This window comes from Cryptomeria japonica, chromosome 4 (assembly GCF_030272615.1).
Source record: "Cryptomeria japonica chromosome 4, Sugi_1.0, whole genome shotgun sequence".
Classification (NCBI taxonomy): domain Eukaryota; kingdom Viridiplantae; phylum Streptophyta; class Pinopsida; order Cupressales; family Cupressaceae; genus Cryptomeria; species Cryptomeria japonica.
The window spans coordinates 491,550,675-491,566,134 of record NC_081408.1 but is presented as its reverse complement, the minus strand read 5'-3'; the positions used below and the strand labels follow the sequence as shown (position 1 = coordinate 491,566,134).

At 36.9% G+C, this 15,460-nt stretch overlaps 1 protein-coding gene across 4 annotated transcripts in view; it reads right to left on the bottom strand.

The window, feature by feature from the left end:
- The window catches only part of LOC131060385 (xanthine dehydrogenase 1), a 272,861-nt gene that overhangs the window by 115,250 nt on the left and 142,151 nt on the right, over positions 1-15,460 (bottom strand). For all 4 annotated transcript variants that reach the window (XM_057993589.2, XM_059219902.1, XM_057993588.2 and 1 more), the window contains 3 exons: positions 9,106-9,345; positions 8,578-8,862; positions 7,793-8,014 (listed from right to left, as the gene is read on the bottom strand). In XM_057993589.2, the coding sequence (XP_057849572.2) occupies positions 7,793-8,014; positions 8,578-8,862; positions 9,106-9,345 (747 nt within the window). The remainder of the gene's footprint in view (positions 1-7,792; positions 8,015-8,577; positions 8,863-9,105; positions 9,346-15,460) is intronic.

Sequence of the window (15,460 nt, the reverse complement as noted above, 5' to 3'; positions counted from 1 at the left end):
ATTCTTTTGGTGTTGGCATTATTGGTCAAAGTGTATGCGCTATTCTTTGTGGAGATTCAGATTGCTTGGTGAGGGTTTCAACAGGGTGGTTGAATTTCCCAGTTGGGGCGTGATTGTTTCAGCTTGATGCCACCATTACAGCAGGTACACTATATGTTGGAAGTGGTGAAGACTTTCATTCAGCCATAGCTAGTGTTCTTGGTTTGTGTTCATCATCTACCCTTTAGTTGGCGCCATTGTTGGATGTAAGCACATCCCCAGTGCATAGGGAATAATCTGGGTATTATAAATCAGAAATCTGCCTGGTACGATTTGTATCAATTCTGATTTAATTGAATGTTCTTACTTGTTTCAGTTTCCTTCCTTATTTGTTGTTCTTTATTCATTACTTGCTTATATATTCAAAAGAATACAAAAAGGAACCAAACATTCTGCAACTTCTCTCTATTTTGTAAGACCATCAGCAAAATCACAGGAAAATATAGTTTATTATTTTAAAAATTACAGCAGATCAGCAAGGGGATCCAGCAGGGATCTTTCATTTTGGGACACACAAGTTGCTGCCATGGGACAGCTCCCTTAATATTAACATAAAAGGAAAATTACAATTAAGTCCACTATTAGATCTATCCGATGTAGGCTGCTCCTATTTAGTAGTCATGCTGTACAGGCCTAGGGGTATAGAATGCATAGGCTCACCAACATTTTACTTTTCCAAAAACGGTATCAACCTTCAAGGCTTAATTTTCTTTCTCAATGCCATTGGACCTATGTCTTCCTTGTGTATCATTATGTTTCTATATGAGCAGCCAGTTGCTGTTTTCTAAGTGTGCCCACCAATCCTTAGGAGAGCATGAGATTAGTCATGTTTATAATAAGTTTGCAGTACTCTTTGTAATACCCTTCCATACTTGCTTCCTATTTTGTTTCTGTTGGACTTATGTTTGACTTTATGTGTGTGTGGTATCCTATTGGATGTGTGTGTGGACATACTTATTTGATTTATGTTGGTGGACTATTCATGGGGATTCTATATTTCAAGACATAATAATGCTTATGATAATTATGCATGAGGACATATTGATGATATTAGGGTTCAATGCTTATAATTTCTTAATGACTATGTATGAGATGATGTATTATGATTATGATGGATCATGATGCACTAACATATGTTTCAGGTGATTCTATTGGAGGATTGATTATGATTACTAATGCTATTGTTAGATGTATACATGGATATATTTGTTGTGCAGGTGTTTTGTGTTTTAGTTAATGCAAGTACAAGGCATCGATGTGATGAACCCTTGCTGGTTCAACTCTTCAACCTGCTGTAATTTGTAGATCTTCTTTGTAATTTTGATTATTAAGATGGTCATTCAGAAATAGACAAAAGTTGCAGAAGGGGGTTTCTTTAATTTGCAACACATATTGAAATAATACATGAAATTAATCAACTGAAACAATAAACTGGAGAATTTAGAAGCACATCCATAGGTCCTTGGCCAATTTATCAAATTAAAAGAATTCGATCAGCAACTTACAAAGTTCTGATTTTTTATTCTGAAACTATTCAGATCTGCTCTTATTTAATACTAAGACACCCAAACAGTGGAAGATGGCACCAATAATTGAGCAAGCTGTGTGTTTGGGAAAAGAAGCCTCCAAACCACAGAAAAATTAACAACAAAACAATAAATAGGAAACCTACAACAAAGCAGGCTTGTAAGAAGCCAAATCTGCCCCAATTTAATTCAATTTGACTTCTGAATGAAGCCAACCAAGCTGCAACAATTCGATTGATCTTTCACAATCTCAAAGCTTCTGAATTCTAAAGAATGCACGCTCTCCAAAACAAGTCCAAACCCTAGCCACCATAGCCAAGTGCTCAGAAGAAATGTCAAATGCTCAAATCTATGAATGAGGTTTCCATCTTGGCTGCCTAAATACCCAAAAAGTATGATTTTTAGCAATTAGGTTTTTAAAAATCATAACTTGCTTTTAGGGTTCCCAACTTAACCCTAAAAGAAATGCCTAACTTGGGAGATATTAATTTTTCACTTAAATAAATTTAAGTGATGCACTTTGTGGTTTTATTTTAATATTTCATTAAAATATTAATTGCCTATGGGAACCACTTAAAAATTCATATCTCTCTCATTATTGCTCGGAAACTGAATCTGACAAAAGCTAGGGCCATAGTTCGCCACGCCAATGAAAATAGGACCATGTCTATTTTTAGCAGTTTTTCCCTAAAAATTAGGAAATCCTCATTTAATGTCAGAAACTGATGAAACAAAGACCAGAACTGAACTCAACACTAAACTAGAACAAATAGACAGACCACTCCTCAAGATACTGCATTACTGACCCCCTTATCCATCCCCTATTAGCCTACAAGGGTCCAAAAATAGGCTAACTCCTCAAACCACTGTCCCTGACTAGGATGGGGAAGTCCGCCCTCCCAAAATTTGCTTGTCCTCAAGCAAACTCAATGTTGGATATTGTAAAATGCTATCACACTCCCAAGTAGCATCCTCTATCGGCAAATCCTTCCATTTAATAAAAAATTCCCTGATGACACTTCCCCGCAAATGACGCTCTCTGAACTCCAGAATGGCCTCAAGTACTAGCACTAACTTCCCCTGATCATCTAGGGGTGGTGAAACAGCAGAAGGAACTATCTGTTGTCCCAATGCCTGTTTAAGGCATGACACATGGAACACATTGTGAACTTTACTATCAGCCGGTAAATCTAACTCATAAGCCACCTAGCCAACTCGCCTGGAAATCCTAAAAGGACCATAGTAACGTGGCTTGAGTTTCTCCGAGCCCTTCTTCCTAAGAGAGGACTGTCTATAGGGTTGTAGCCTCAAATAAACCATATCCCCAATCTCAAAAGATTGCTCAACCCTCCTTTGATCAGCATATTGCTTTTGTTGATTCTGAGCCTTCTAAGAATATCACGAAGTGCTCTCATAATATCCTGGTTCTCCTGTAACAGATTCCCAGCACTCGGTACTCTACAATCGCTCATCAATAAATCCAGAAAACTAGGAGCATCATATCCATACAAAGCTCTGAAAGGTGTCATCCGAATAGTCATGTGGTGAGTGGAATTATAACAATACTTGCACAAATGTAACCACTTCACCCAAGCCTTCTGCTACCCTGAGATGTAGTTCCGCAAGTATCCTTCCACCCATTTGTTGACAATCTCTGTCTGTCCATCAGTCTAGGGGTGGTAACTGGTACTCAGAGTGAGCTCTGTCCCGCAAAGTCTGAATAACTCCTACTAAAGTGACCCATGAACCTGTTGTCGCTATCACTGACAATACTTTGAGGTAAACCATGCAATCTTAATACCCCACAAAAGAAAAGATCAACCACCTGACCAACAGAATAAGTAATCGTGATCAGGAAAAAATGTGCATACTTAGTCAACCGATCAACTACCACATAAATTATGTCTCTCCCTTGGGCTTTTGGCAAGCCCGTAATAAAGTCCATAGACACGCATTCCCACTTCCCATCAGGAATAGGAAGTAGCTGAACTATCTCTGCAGGAAAATTGTGCTCCTGCTTGTTCTGCTAGCAGACAAAACACTCTCTGACGTACTGAAGAACATCAGACTTGAGACCCATCCAAGAGAATCTCTCCCATATCTGCCTATAGGTCTTAAAGTAACTGGGATGTCCAACCATAGGTGAATCGTGGAAAGTCCTCAAAACTATGCACTTCACCTCAGAACCTGGGACTAGAAATATCCTCTCTTTGTAAATGATGAGGTCATTCACAAGAGAGTACCTGTTGTTCTGTATTGTCCCATCAATAATACTAGAGGCCCATGGATTCTTGACATACTCTGCTATAATCAAGTGTTTCCAATCTTCGAAAACAACTGCCATGGAGCTCAAATGGGGGTGAGGAGATAAAGCATCAGCAACAATGTTCTGAGTCCCTTTGACATAGGAGATGTCAAAATCATAACACTGTAACTTGCTGACCCACTTCTGTTGACGCTCATTTAGATCCCGTTGTCCAAGGAAATGCTTCAAACTATTATGATCAGTTTTGACGCAAAACTTGCTGCCAACTAAATATTGCCTAAACTTGGCCATTGCATGCATGATGGCCAACATTTCCTTGTCATAAATACTATAGCTCCTCTCCGGACCCCGAAGCTTCTTGCTCTCATAAGCTATAGGATGACGATCCTGCATAATTACTGCACCAATACCCTCTCCACATGCATCACAATGAAGCTCAAAAGGTTTGGTGAAATCGAGTAAAGCAAGAACTGGACATGTCATCAATTGCTTGAACTTCTCAAAACAATCCTGTGCGAGAGATGTCCAAACAAATGCACTCTTCTTGGTCAAATCAATGAGTGGTGCAGCATGCCGTGAAAAACCACTAACAAACCGACGATATAAGAACATAAACCAACAAATGCCCTGAGCTAAGTCAGGGTCTCAGGCATAGGCCAATCAACAATGGCACGAACCTTATCAGGATCCATGCAAACTCCCTCTCTATTGATTATGTGACCCAAATATAAAGTTCTGCCATTCCCAATGCACACTTGGACTCTTTGGCGTAAAAGGACTCCCTATCAAGTATGCCTAAAACAGTATTTAAGTGAACCAGGTGCTCCTCCCAAGCTCTACTGTAAACCAAAATGTCATCAAAGAAAACCAAAACAAATCTCCTCAACTGAGACTGGAAGACCCTATTCAAAGTGGACTGAAAGGTAGCCGGTGCGTTGGTCAGCCCAAAAGGCATAACCAAAAACTCATAGTGTCCACAATGACATCTAAATGCAGTCTTCTCTATATCCTGCTCCCCGACACTGATCTAATGATAACCTGTCCTCAAGTCAATCTTGGAGAAATAACAAGCTTCGTGAAGCTCATCTAACAACTCATCGATGCGAGGAATGGGATACCTGTTCTTTATAGTCCTTCTATTCAGCATATGGTAATCAATGCACATTCTGAGTGTGCCATCTTTCTTCTTCACCAAAACAACTGATGAAGCAAAAGGAGATTTACTCAGCCTTATGTGTCCCATTGCTAGAAGTTCTTTGACGGTTTTCTCAATTTCATCTTTCAACCGCTTGGGGTGCCGGTAAGGTGTAATCATGATGGGCTTGGTGCCCTCTTCAAGCTCAATAATGTGCTCTATGCCTCTATCAGGAGGCCTACCAGGAGATATGTCACTAAAAACCTTTGTATGTTTAACACTAAGCTCCTAAATATCTGAATGGTAAGGTGTTTTATGCTGCTCCTCATAAGTAGGCATTAGTTTACACTCTGCTGCCCAAACCACCATGTCATGCCTAATAAGTCTCTCCATTCTTTTAAGAGTGATTAATTTCAAGTTGCTAGCCTTGATAGCTTTAAGAACATGATTAGTCCCATCAACCATGAATTTCATCTCCATATCTCTTAAGGTTGAGTGTAAATAGTTTGACGAGTGGCTATTTCTTGCTAAAGAAATAATTATAAGGAGGAATATTTGAACTCAATGGAGCATAGTGTTCCTAATATCTGACCATTTGAGCCTCTTAAAGATAGGAACAATCTATGTAGGATGCCCAGACAGTGTCATCTATGGTGTCTCCATGGTGGACCAACCATGGGAGAAAAATATTCTTATGAAGTTGGCACGTACTCTCAATGAAGTGTTGAATCTAGTGGGCTTCCTATAGGGCAAGGAAGAATGGATAGTATCAAATTTGCAAGCCATATTTGCTACCTACCTGACAATGTAGGCCATCAGCTAGAAGTCCTAGATGTGTAGATGAATACTTCGTGGTGGATCTCTTGGGTCAGGTTTGGATAGCTATATGGTAATCTCCCCGTCACTCTAATGAGTAGAGCTAGGCAACTCCTCATGCAACTATGGGTCAGCCTGCAATTTTGGGGAATTACCTACTAGCAATGGTGCAATACTTGTCTCTAGTTGTGGCCTCTAGTTAGTGTAGGTCTCTCTCAAGATGTTGAAGACCTTTGGCTGCTCCTTCTGTGGAGGATACAAAGGTGTGTCTTCCATGACTTTGATGGGAGCCGCAAGTAAGCTCATCCATGTATCAATATGGTTTGTTGCATCTCTCAGAAGCTCAATCAGTGTAATATATGGAGGGAGCTCTGTAAGTCGAGTATCAAAAAGAGATTTACTCACTTCAATCATTTCAACTTCCTTGTCTTCATCACTAGTGCCTCCCTTTGAAGGATTCTCTTTACAAGAGTAGTCTTCTATCTATATTCACTCCTTTGTATGATTGTTTTGGCTTCCTCACTTTTACCTAACAAAACCTATATGTCAAGAGAATTCCATCTAAAAATAGATGGCCATGAAGAATTATATTCTAGGTCAATTTTGAACTTTCACACCACAACTATTGGCACTTGTATAAGAATGAAATCTAGGAATAAGGAAATTGCCTTTTGTGTCATGAAAAAAGTTTTGTGCTTCAAAGAAAAACTCCTGAATGAAAGCTGATAAAATCTCAACCCAATTACTCCCCTATGTTCAGGCCAATGATATGCTTGATCATCCACACCAGCAAGTTTGATGCATGTGTCGACCCATCTATCTAACTCCAAATCAGGTCTATTATACTCTTCCATTCTTCGTTTGTAAGGTAATCTTTTTGAAACCCTCGGTTACCTTTGCTCTAGATGTTTGCTTGTTCTTGTGGAGTAAGGTTATCACGACAAAGTAACTGAATGGCCTCTTCTTTTTGGCTGTGGCTAATTTGGTAGAGAGTTTACATACTGAAAAACCTAAACATGGAATACCAAAGACCCGATGAAAGTCCTATGGAATATATGTACTAGCTATTTCACCAGATTGCACCATCTGGCACCATCAATTTTAATCAATAATTGTGCCTTAAACATCTATGAATAAATAAATATTAGGAAATGAAAGATTTGAAATTGAGTTATTAAAGATCGAATTGGAAAAACAAAATGGTTGGATTCAAAAAATTAAAAAACAAACAATAAACTATTATCATAAGCTTACCAAGAGAAAACTATTGATAAAACTATTTTCAACAGATGTAGAAATTTTGTGCCTTTTAACCATCGTGCTCTTATTACAGAAAATTAAGAGCTTGGTCAAAAGGAAAAATGTATTTCCACAGAAACAAAATCGATATGCCAATAAGCAAAATTTCATTCTTGTAACAGATTTCCATGTTAACAAACTGGGTTAAAAAAAATTCTATCAAATGATCAATTTTCTGAAATCATTTCCAACAATGCAGTGGTTAAATATGAGCATTCAACCAAATTTTCAAGAACTTCAGCAAAGATTATGAATATCAATCAACAGGATCCAAAGAAACATACTAAACTCTACTAAAAACCTTCATAATGTCAGCATTTTTACTTCTAATAACTTTAGTCATGAATGTAGCAGCAAATGATGACCTTGATGATATGTGTGGATTTCTAAAGCAAGGTGTAATACACTATTACAATTCATACAAACATTACTCAAGTAAATGCATATAAATAACCTCTCACCTGAATATTCAGCTTCACCTATATTATATATTTACTATGTGCAGTTAGTGGGTATACTAATAATCCGAATATGCAAGAAAATGGATTCTACAAATTGTAAAAATTGCAAAATGTTACATGATTAATGAATACTTAATAAGTTATAATTTATCTTTCTTGTCTACTTTTTACAAGATTTGTAACCCTCTATTGTTCAATAAATTAGGCAGAATAACAAGCTATAAAACAAAGAATCTGCATAAGCAAATACCTGATTCATAAACTTTGTTGTGAAAGAAATACCAAACTTTGTTGGAACCATCGCTATTCCACGCTTTTTCCAACGATTCAGTGAGTTAAATTTATCAACCTCTAAGTGAGCTACATTAAAGTCACAAGATACTTTTAATGCATTCCAAACTTGCTGCAATCTACATTGTTCAAGCTTCTGACCATAATGAAGCACATGTCCCTCCTTGTGAAAGTTTTGTTCCTACAATTAGATTTTACCCAAATAAGATGGCCTGGAAACAAAAGTAATATGCCTCAACACATTCACACGATCTAATAAAATTCCTATTTGCACCTTAATGCATCACTGAGTAATGTTTTTCCTCTACTCCAGAAGCAAAATACCATGTTTCCATCATCATCATTACTAAAATAGAGTAGAGTTAAAAAAGACAATCAACAAAAATTTATGTATTCTATATACAATCAATAAATACCAGCCAAGAGGTTCTGAAAGAAAGAATTAAAGATAAAAGAAAGAAAATATATAGCAATATCAAAGCTATACCTATAGCCAGGACATAATTCATAAATTGCAATATAGCAGCAAAATAATAGAGATTTGAAAAACTACGATGCTAGACTCCAAAACACTTTGTGGCAAACAGAAATAATTTAAATAAATGATCAAGGTACTGATAAAAGAATCTAAATTACAAAAATAGAAAAAACTTGTAAGAAGACAACCCAGACCAGGGAATTAATATTGGTGTGCTTGTAGAGACTCACCTAGATAGAAAGGATGAATGAATAGACAGGAATTACCTTTATCTCTTCAGGTCTTTTTCCAAGCTCCCTAGCAATGTGTTCAATCCAGTTTTCAGTGATAAACATTCCTTGAGGTCCTCCAAACCCTCTAAATGCTGTATTACTTGGAATATGTGTAAAGCAAACCTTGCCCCTGATTCTCACATTTTCTATCACATACACATTGTCAGAATGAAACATTGCACGCTCAAGGACTGCTAACGACAAATCTAACGAGTTTCCTCCATTGTTATATATTTCTAAATCCAATGCCAATACTTTACCCTCCTCAGAAAATCCCACCTGGTAGAAACAGGAAATCCTCAGTTTCCAAGAATTAATCATTTCAGAACAATGTAAATAGATACATGTCTTAAAAGAGATAACATTGTAAAGAAATAACAGATTGCTTGGCCTATCACTGGCCACAAAAATTTTATTCAACAAACTATTTTCTTATGGATAAATGACAATATCAACAAACTAACTTGGGAATGCAACACAAACTAATTGAAATAATGTTGATACCAAAAAATTTCTTAATACCTTGTATTTTCCAAGAAAAGCATGCCTTTGTCCTGTGGTCATCATGTCAATGTCTCTGTCCAGAGTGATCCTCACAGGTCGTCGCAAAAGGTATGATGGTACAGCAGCTGCAGCAGCTAAAAATGCTGACCGTGTCTCCTTTCCTCCAAAACCACCACCTAAGCGTTTTGCCTTGCAAACTACCTTATTCATTGGTAGCCCCAAAACATGGGACACAAACTTCTGATGTTTTTGTGGAGCCTGAAAATTAAAAATAAATTTAAGAAAACACAAAAGAGAAGAATTATGCATTAAAAACTTATTAAACTATCTATTCTGAAAAAAAAAATCAACTGAATTTGGGAGATAATTTTTCCTGAGCATATTGATGTAATAAATTTTTTTAAAAATAGCTTTAAAATTTTAAATCCTAAAAGATGCACTGCTGGGCAATAGTAAACAAACAGAACAATTCCAACAGACAAAATTGGAAATAGTTCCAAGCGAAGTTAATACATAAATGTAACAATGTCTGAATAGACAATGCCCCAACAAGTTTTGCGGCTTTTGTATTCCAACTCATCAACCTTTTATATACCAAAGTTGCTATCCTTCAGTTTGACAGCTCAATCAATGCTGAGCAGTTAGATCCAAGAAGTAACAGATTCGATGCCTGTTTTCAAGTCATAAAATAATGGTCACTGAACATGACATCACTGATGGAGCCCTCACATGATATAGACCATCATTACATAGCCTCCCAAAAAAGCACAAACAGCCGGTTTTCACATCGAACTTGTTTATCACCATCCTTATGGCTGGTTTTACACCCTCAGTTATTTCATGATTGGGTATTCAATTTTTGGATACTGTATCCATCCATAAACACGAAAAGAGTGGTGTGTTTAGTGTGTAGTCCCTATTTAAATTTGATATAGGTCCCTGTTGTACACTGGAGGAGAGATTTGGTTCCCCTGAAGCATTCAAGGAGGGATTCGGACACTCACAGAGGAGGATGAACTCTTAGAGGAGACTTGTTCTCTCATTGTGCATGAAGGTTGTGATTTCTCTAGTGTAGCACAAATATTGTTCAACAAATGCAATCAAGAAGAATGCATAAAGTTCTTCAACTATAACACTTAGCTCAAGTGTGATCTCTAAGTGAAATCACTGAATGAAACAAAGGCTTTTTGTCCTCAATCCAAAATTCAATTGTTTTCATCCTCAAGAACAAAGATGAACTCCATTCAATATTGAAATAAGTTTTCTTTTCGCAAAAATGGATGCTTTAATCTTTCCCAAACCCCTCATTTATGACCTTTTGAGAGAATTTAATATTATTTTCCTTTTACAACTTTTCCCTCCAGAGATTAATTAAAGTGTTTTTTCAAATACTTAAGACACTTTATCATTTAAAAATAGAACCTACGTCACCTTTATTTCATGAAACATAAATTTACCTTTTTGAGTGACTGAAGTCATATTATTAAATTATTTTTCCCTTTGCAGCATCCCTACAAGAAAACTAACAATAGGCTAAGGGCCTTTGTCGGCCTACGTCCAAAAAGGGGACATGAAACAATACTAGTTACCAACCACAAACAATAGGCAAACAAAAATAGTAAACAAATGGGTTGAAGGGTACTTGAGGAACTATGCCATAAACAAGCAAGCAACATGGGTAAAATAACTACACCTTGGAGAAGATTCCTTCAACACCGCTCACCACATGTCATCAATATGACACCTTGTATGGCTTTAGATAGATACAATGCCCTAACTTTTACAAATTTGGTGTTTAATTAAAGCAAGGTACCAATAGCAAGTGACATGGTTTAACATAAACAAGACATTCTAAAAGAAAACAATGGTCACCCACAACAAGTTCAAATTAAACAAAAAATTATCCAAATTGGTACCATATTGAGAGAACATTTGAGGTTGGGCATATGGTCTTTTTGTCCTTGCAACCTTATAAGTAGACTTCCATCAAGTGGAGTGTCATGTCCCATTTTAAAGATTAGATCCATGGAGAATAGACATCACCATTTCTTGCAAGACAAAGCATACACTAAGGGAAATAAAAATAGTAATATTTTAAGTGGACCTGATCATTTGGTTTTGAAAAAAGCAACTAGAATATTATCTTAGGTCCTATGTAATATTCAAAAAAGTGTTTTTAACACTTTATTCAAAATGTAATTGAAAGAAAGGGCCCTTTTGGTGTAATTTAAACTTCCTAAGATACCAGAATCATCCCTTAGCCTTTGGGTGTGGGGACGGATTCAGGTTGGGTCCCGACCCAAGCCCAGTTCATACCTGGTTCAGGACACTTCAGAAATTGTTGAAATTTGAAAAATTGCCCGAAATTGTCAAAAATCACCATGAATCTCTAGGATTAGTCAACAATCATCAGGTATCTCTGGAGTTCTATTTCTTGTAGTGTTTAATCTTCATTTTTGCCGTCTTTAACATACTATTCTTTTTTGTATCACAACTTTTAACACTATAGATTTTAATATATTTAATAGTGTTTACTAAAAATATGTTTTTTATTTATTTATTAATTTTAATTTTTTTTCAATTCATATATATTAAAATATCTATTATATTATATATATTATAATATAGTATAATATAATATATTACATATAATAATATTTATATATATTATATTACATATATATATACCTGTACCCATACCCAAGGAAAAAATTGTCATACCTGCGTACCCAGATCAGTATTCATACTCGTACCTATACCCAAATCGGTAACTTAGTTTAAAGGTATTTTTTAAATGTGAACCAAAAAATAAAATAAATAATAACAAAATAAAATAGAGGGCCCAAAGTAGGCATCTATAAAAGAGAAATCAAGGCTCACATCATATGCTATCTATTCAATGTCATTCAAATGTTCATTCCATTTTGGAGTTGAAGCATTCAAGGACCAAAACTATTGGTGTTAGAGATCCTGAGGATGAAAACCCTTTTGGTTTTTATAGTTGGATTTGGGAAGGAAAAAACCCTCATATCCATTGAGGCAAATCTATTTAATAATTGCATTTGGACTAATTGGTTGCAGCCTAGGTGTTCAATTTATTTGCAAGAAAATTGGTGATATTATCATATCAACATCTTTGTAATCTTCAATGATTAGTATTGCAAATTTTAAATTCATATAAATCATAAGCCATCATGGAGTTACTTTCCCAACACTGTGTTAATGGTTGAATGACATGATGGTGCAAGAGCATCCAAGATATCTACCCCATTTTTTGAGGTAATCACTGCCCATGCACAGTTTGGACAATTATTTGGGAGGTTTTTGGAGATCCACATGTTCCTCCATTCCCAGATGATCTTGCTACAAATTGCCTTCTTCCACTTGATGATGTTGACAATATTCCATTTAATGATGGTACCTTAGAGGAGTTTGATATGAAGCAGTGCTTGAGAATTATGATGATCCAGTGACTCCACCTACAACTCCTACTTCTCTAGTTGAGATCACCCATTCATCCTTTGTAAGTGATTCCAATGAGTCATTACAAGAGGTATCTATTTGTCTTCCTGATTGGGATTCCTATTTTCTAGACATTCGTTCATTGTTTGTGGAGTCTCACATTTCAAATTTGGAGGACACGTTTGAGGGTTTATCTCTCCTATTTGATGATAGTTGTGGCACTAGTGTTGTCACTTCATCTGTTTTTGAAGCTTGTTCAAAATCAGTTTCCAACAATTCCTTGTCTATCACCTTCTATTATGATTGGGCATGTACCTAATTAGTTTGTGAAATCTTCATCCAAGGACTTGGCAACATATGAGCAGATTTTGGAGACACCATCATCCTACATTTGAATTCTACTTCCTAAATCCTATCCCAAATAGGAAGCAAACCTGCATTTGTACTTGGTTTATCTTCTTCCCAAGGGGATAAATGTTGTTTGTAGGCATTGGACTCTGTTTTATTTCAAGAACTCACCATTTCTATAGAACATTATCCATTATACGGGGGGGTGGGGGGGGGATATACATGATGTATGTAGTCCTTGGGAGGTATTAGTATGTCCTCCATGCATCATCTTGTTTGTTTCTTTTGTCTCTTTGGAGAGGAGTTTTGTCGCACGGGGTTTTCTCCTTTTCTCTGTTTGTAAGAGATTTCATTTCTTTGCATTTGCATTGTACATGGGTACCTAACATGGTATTCTAGCCAGGACCCATATTGCATAATAATCTACTCCCTAATTGCACTTAAATGGGGGTGTTGGAGTAAATGCGTGTTTTACCATTTACCAATGCTTATGTTTACTTAGGCAAACATCATTTAATATTTAGATAGTTAAGTAAATATTATTTATTAATGCTTGCATTGCATTTAATAATTGTTTTTGGGTAGTTGTCGGTAGTTGAACTCTACCTACCCTCGCATATGATTGACACATATCCATATTGTGTACTCTATTACCTATTGCCTTATGCAGGCATATTGTACATATTATTGTATCTCAAATCAATTCATCTTATTGGTGAAATATCTATTTCTCTGTGTGAAGGCTATACTACAGGTTGTATTCCTAGCAATAGAATTTACTCCAACAGGTAGCATCAAAACCAGCAAACCAACTTTGTAAATGAAGAAAAGCCTTACCAAGGAACCAAGGACCTCCTTGACAAACACGAGTGCAGTCTTCCAAACAATAAAAAGAGAATAGAAAATATCCACTCATCCAAGCCACAATACTGAGACCTGGAGCCTTCCAGCAATCAAAAGCCCAACTATGAATTATGTCAATGTTCAATCTATATCCAAAAACTCTCCCAATGAGTGCAAATTGCAGGCTGACAGTAGCTCTATCCAAGCAACCATCAGGAATACTTAGAGAAATATAAACAAGAGCAAGAGGCAACCTAGAAGGGGTGTCATCCCCAATATCTCTGGACTACAAGGAAGACCTTACCAAAGCAATAGAAAGGGGCACCTGCAGGGGGGAGCCCAAACCCAACCATCACTGGAACAAACAAAGAACTCAAAACTCTTCTCATTTCGATCAACAATAGAATCTGCAACTAGGGGGTGCCATCAGCTCTTGGAGTAGCAACACCCATAGGAGGAACGGGCATAACCAAATCCCCAGGCACAAGTTCAAGGCAAGGAACCTCAAAAGACCCATCAAGAGGTAGTAGCAAACCAGAAAGGGAAGCAAGGGATTCAACAAAAGAAGGCACCCCCTCGATATTGAAACCCTCACCTTTGCTCCATTCAAGTAGAGAATCCTCACTAAATAAAGGAGCGAGAACAAGGTCAAGGCACACTTAGCATCCTTTTTAGCTAGAGGTTGGAAAAGGAAACCCTTACACAAGCCCAGACAAAGGCTCCCTACAAACAGATGAAGTAGGACCAATAGAAGCATTTGTCAATTTTGGCTCCAAAAGAGTGTTGAGAAGAAGCTCCTCATCAACAAAGCAAAGCTTCTACAACACATCACCTCCTCATCCCATGTATCCTCAACAAATGGAACCTCGTCATCTTCAAAGCCAAAAACATCCTCCTGACAAGAGCCATCGCCCATGCCAACACAAGAAGCAATTGTCGTTGCAAGGGGAAGAGAACCTAGTTGCTTGTAGAATCTCCACTACATGCACCTGCTAGGGTTTCCACCTTTGTTGTCTTCACCATTTCCATCAAATCATGTATCTAGATGTTAGATTTGTTATTTGTAATGTTCATGGGGATTAATATAAGCCTATTTGAGGATTCGATTCATGATTTTCCAGCCACTTGCAGTTGTGATCGGCGATTAGTTTAATTTGAATTTTCTGTTGAACATTCATTCTTGTTTCACAAATCAAAATAATACAAAAAATTGCATGTTACCGTGTTCATCCCAATTGGGGAAATTACATAGAGTGGGGCTGAAAATCTCAAATCTTGCTTTTATAAGCCCTACAAAATCATGGGAAAAGTTGGTGAAATGGCCTATGAGTTGGAGTTGCCAATAGGTAACCAAATTCACAATGCTTTACATGTCTTGCCTCAAAAAAGCACTTGATATGCATATTGTACCATTAGTTCATTTGTCACCCTTGGATGATGAGGGAAAATTTAGACTAGTTACAAAGGCCATCATTGTCATATGGGAAAAGAAACTGAACTAAGGGACAGGACTATCACAAAGTACTTGGTCTATTTGAAGAACCTTGTTGCCAAGGATGCTACTTGGGAGGGACCAAAAAATTTCAAACATTCAACGCTGCAATCTTTGAGGGCAAACAATTTTAGGAAGGGGGGACTTATATTGTCCCCTTTTTTATTTGATTTGTAACACTAAGTTTGTCAGCAGTTATCAACTGAATCTTGATTTAGTCCCTGTCGA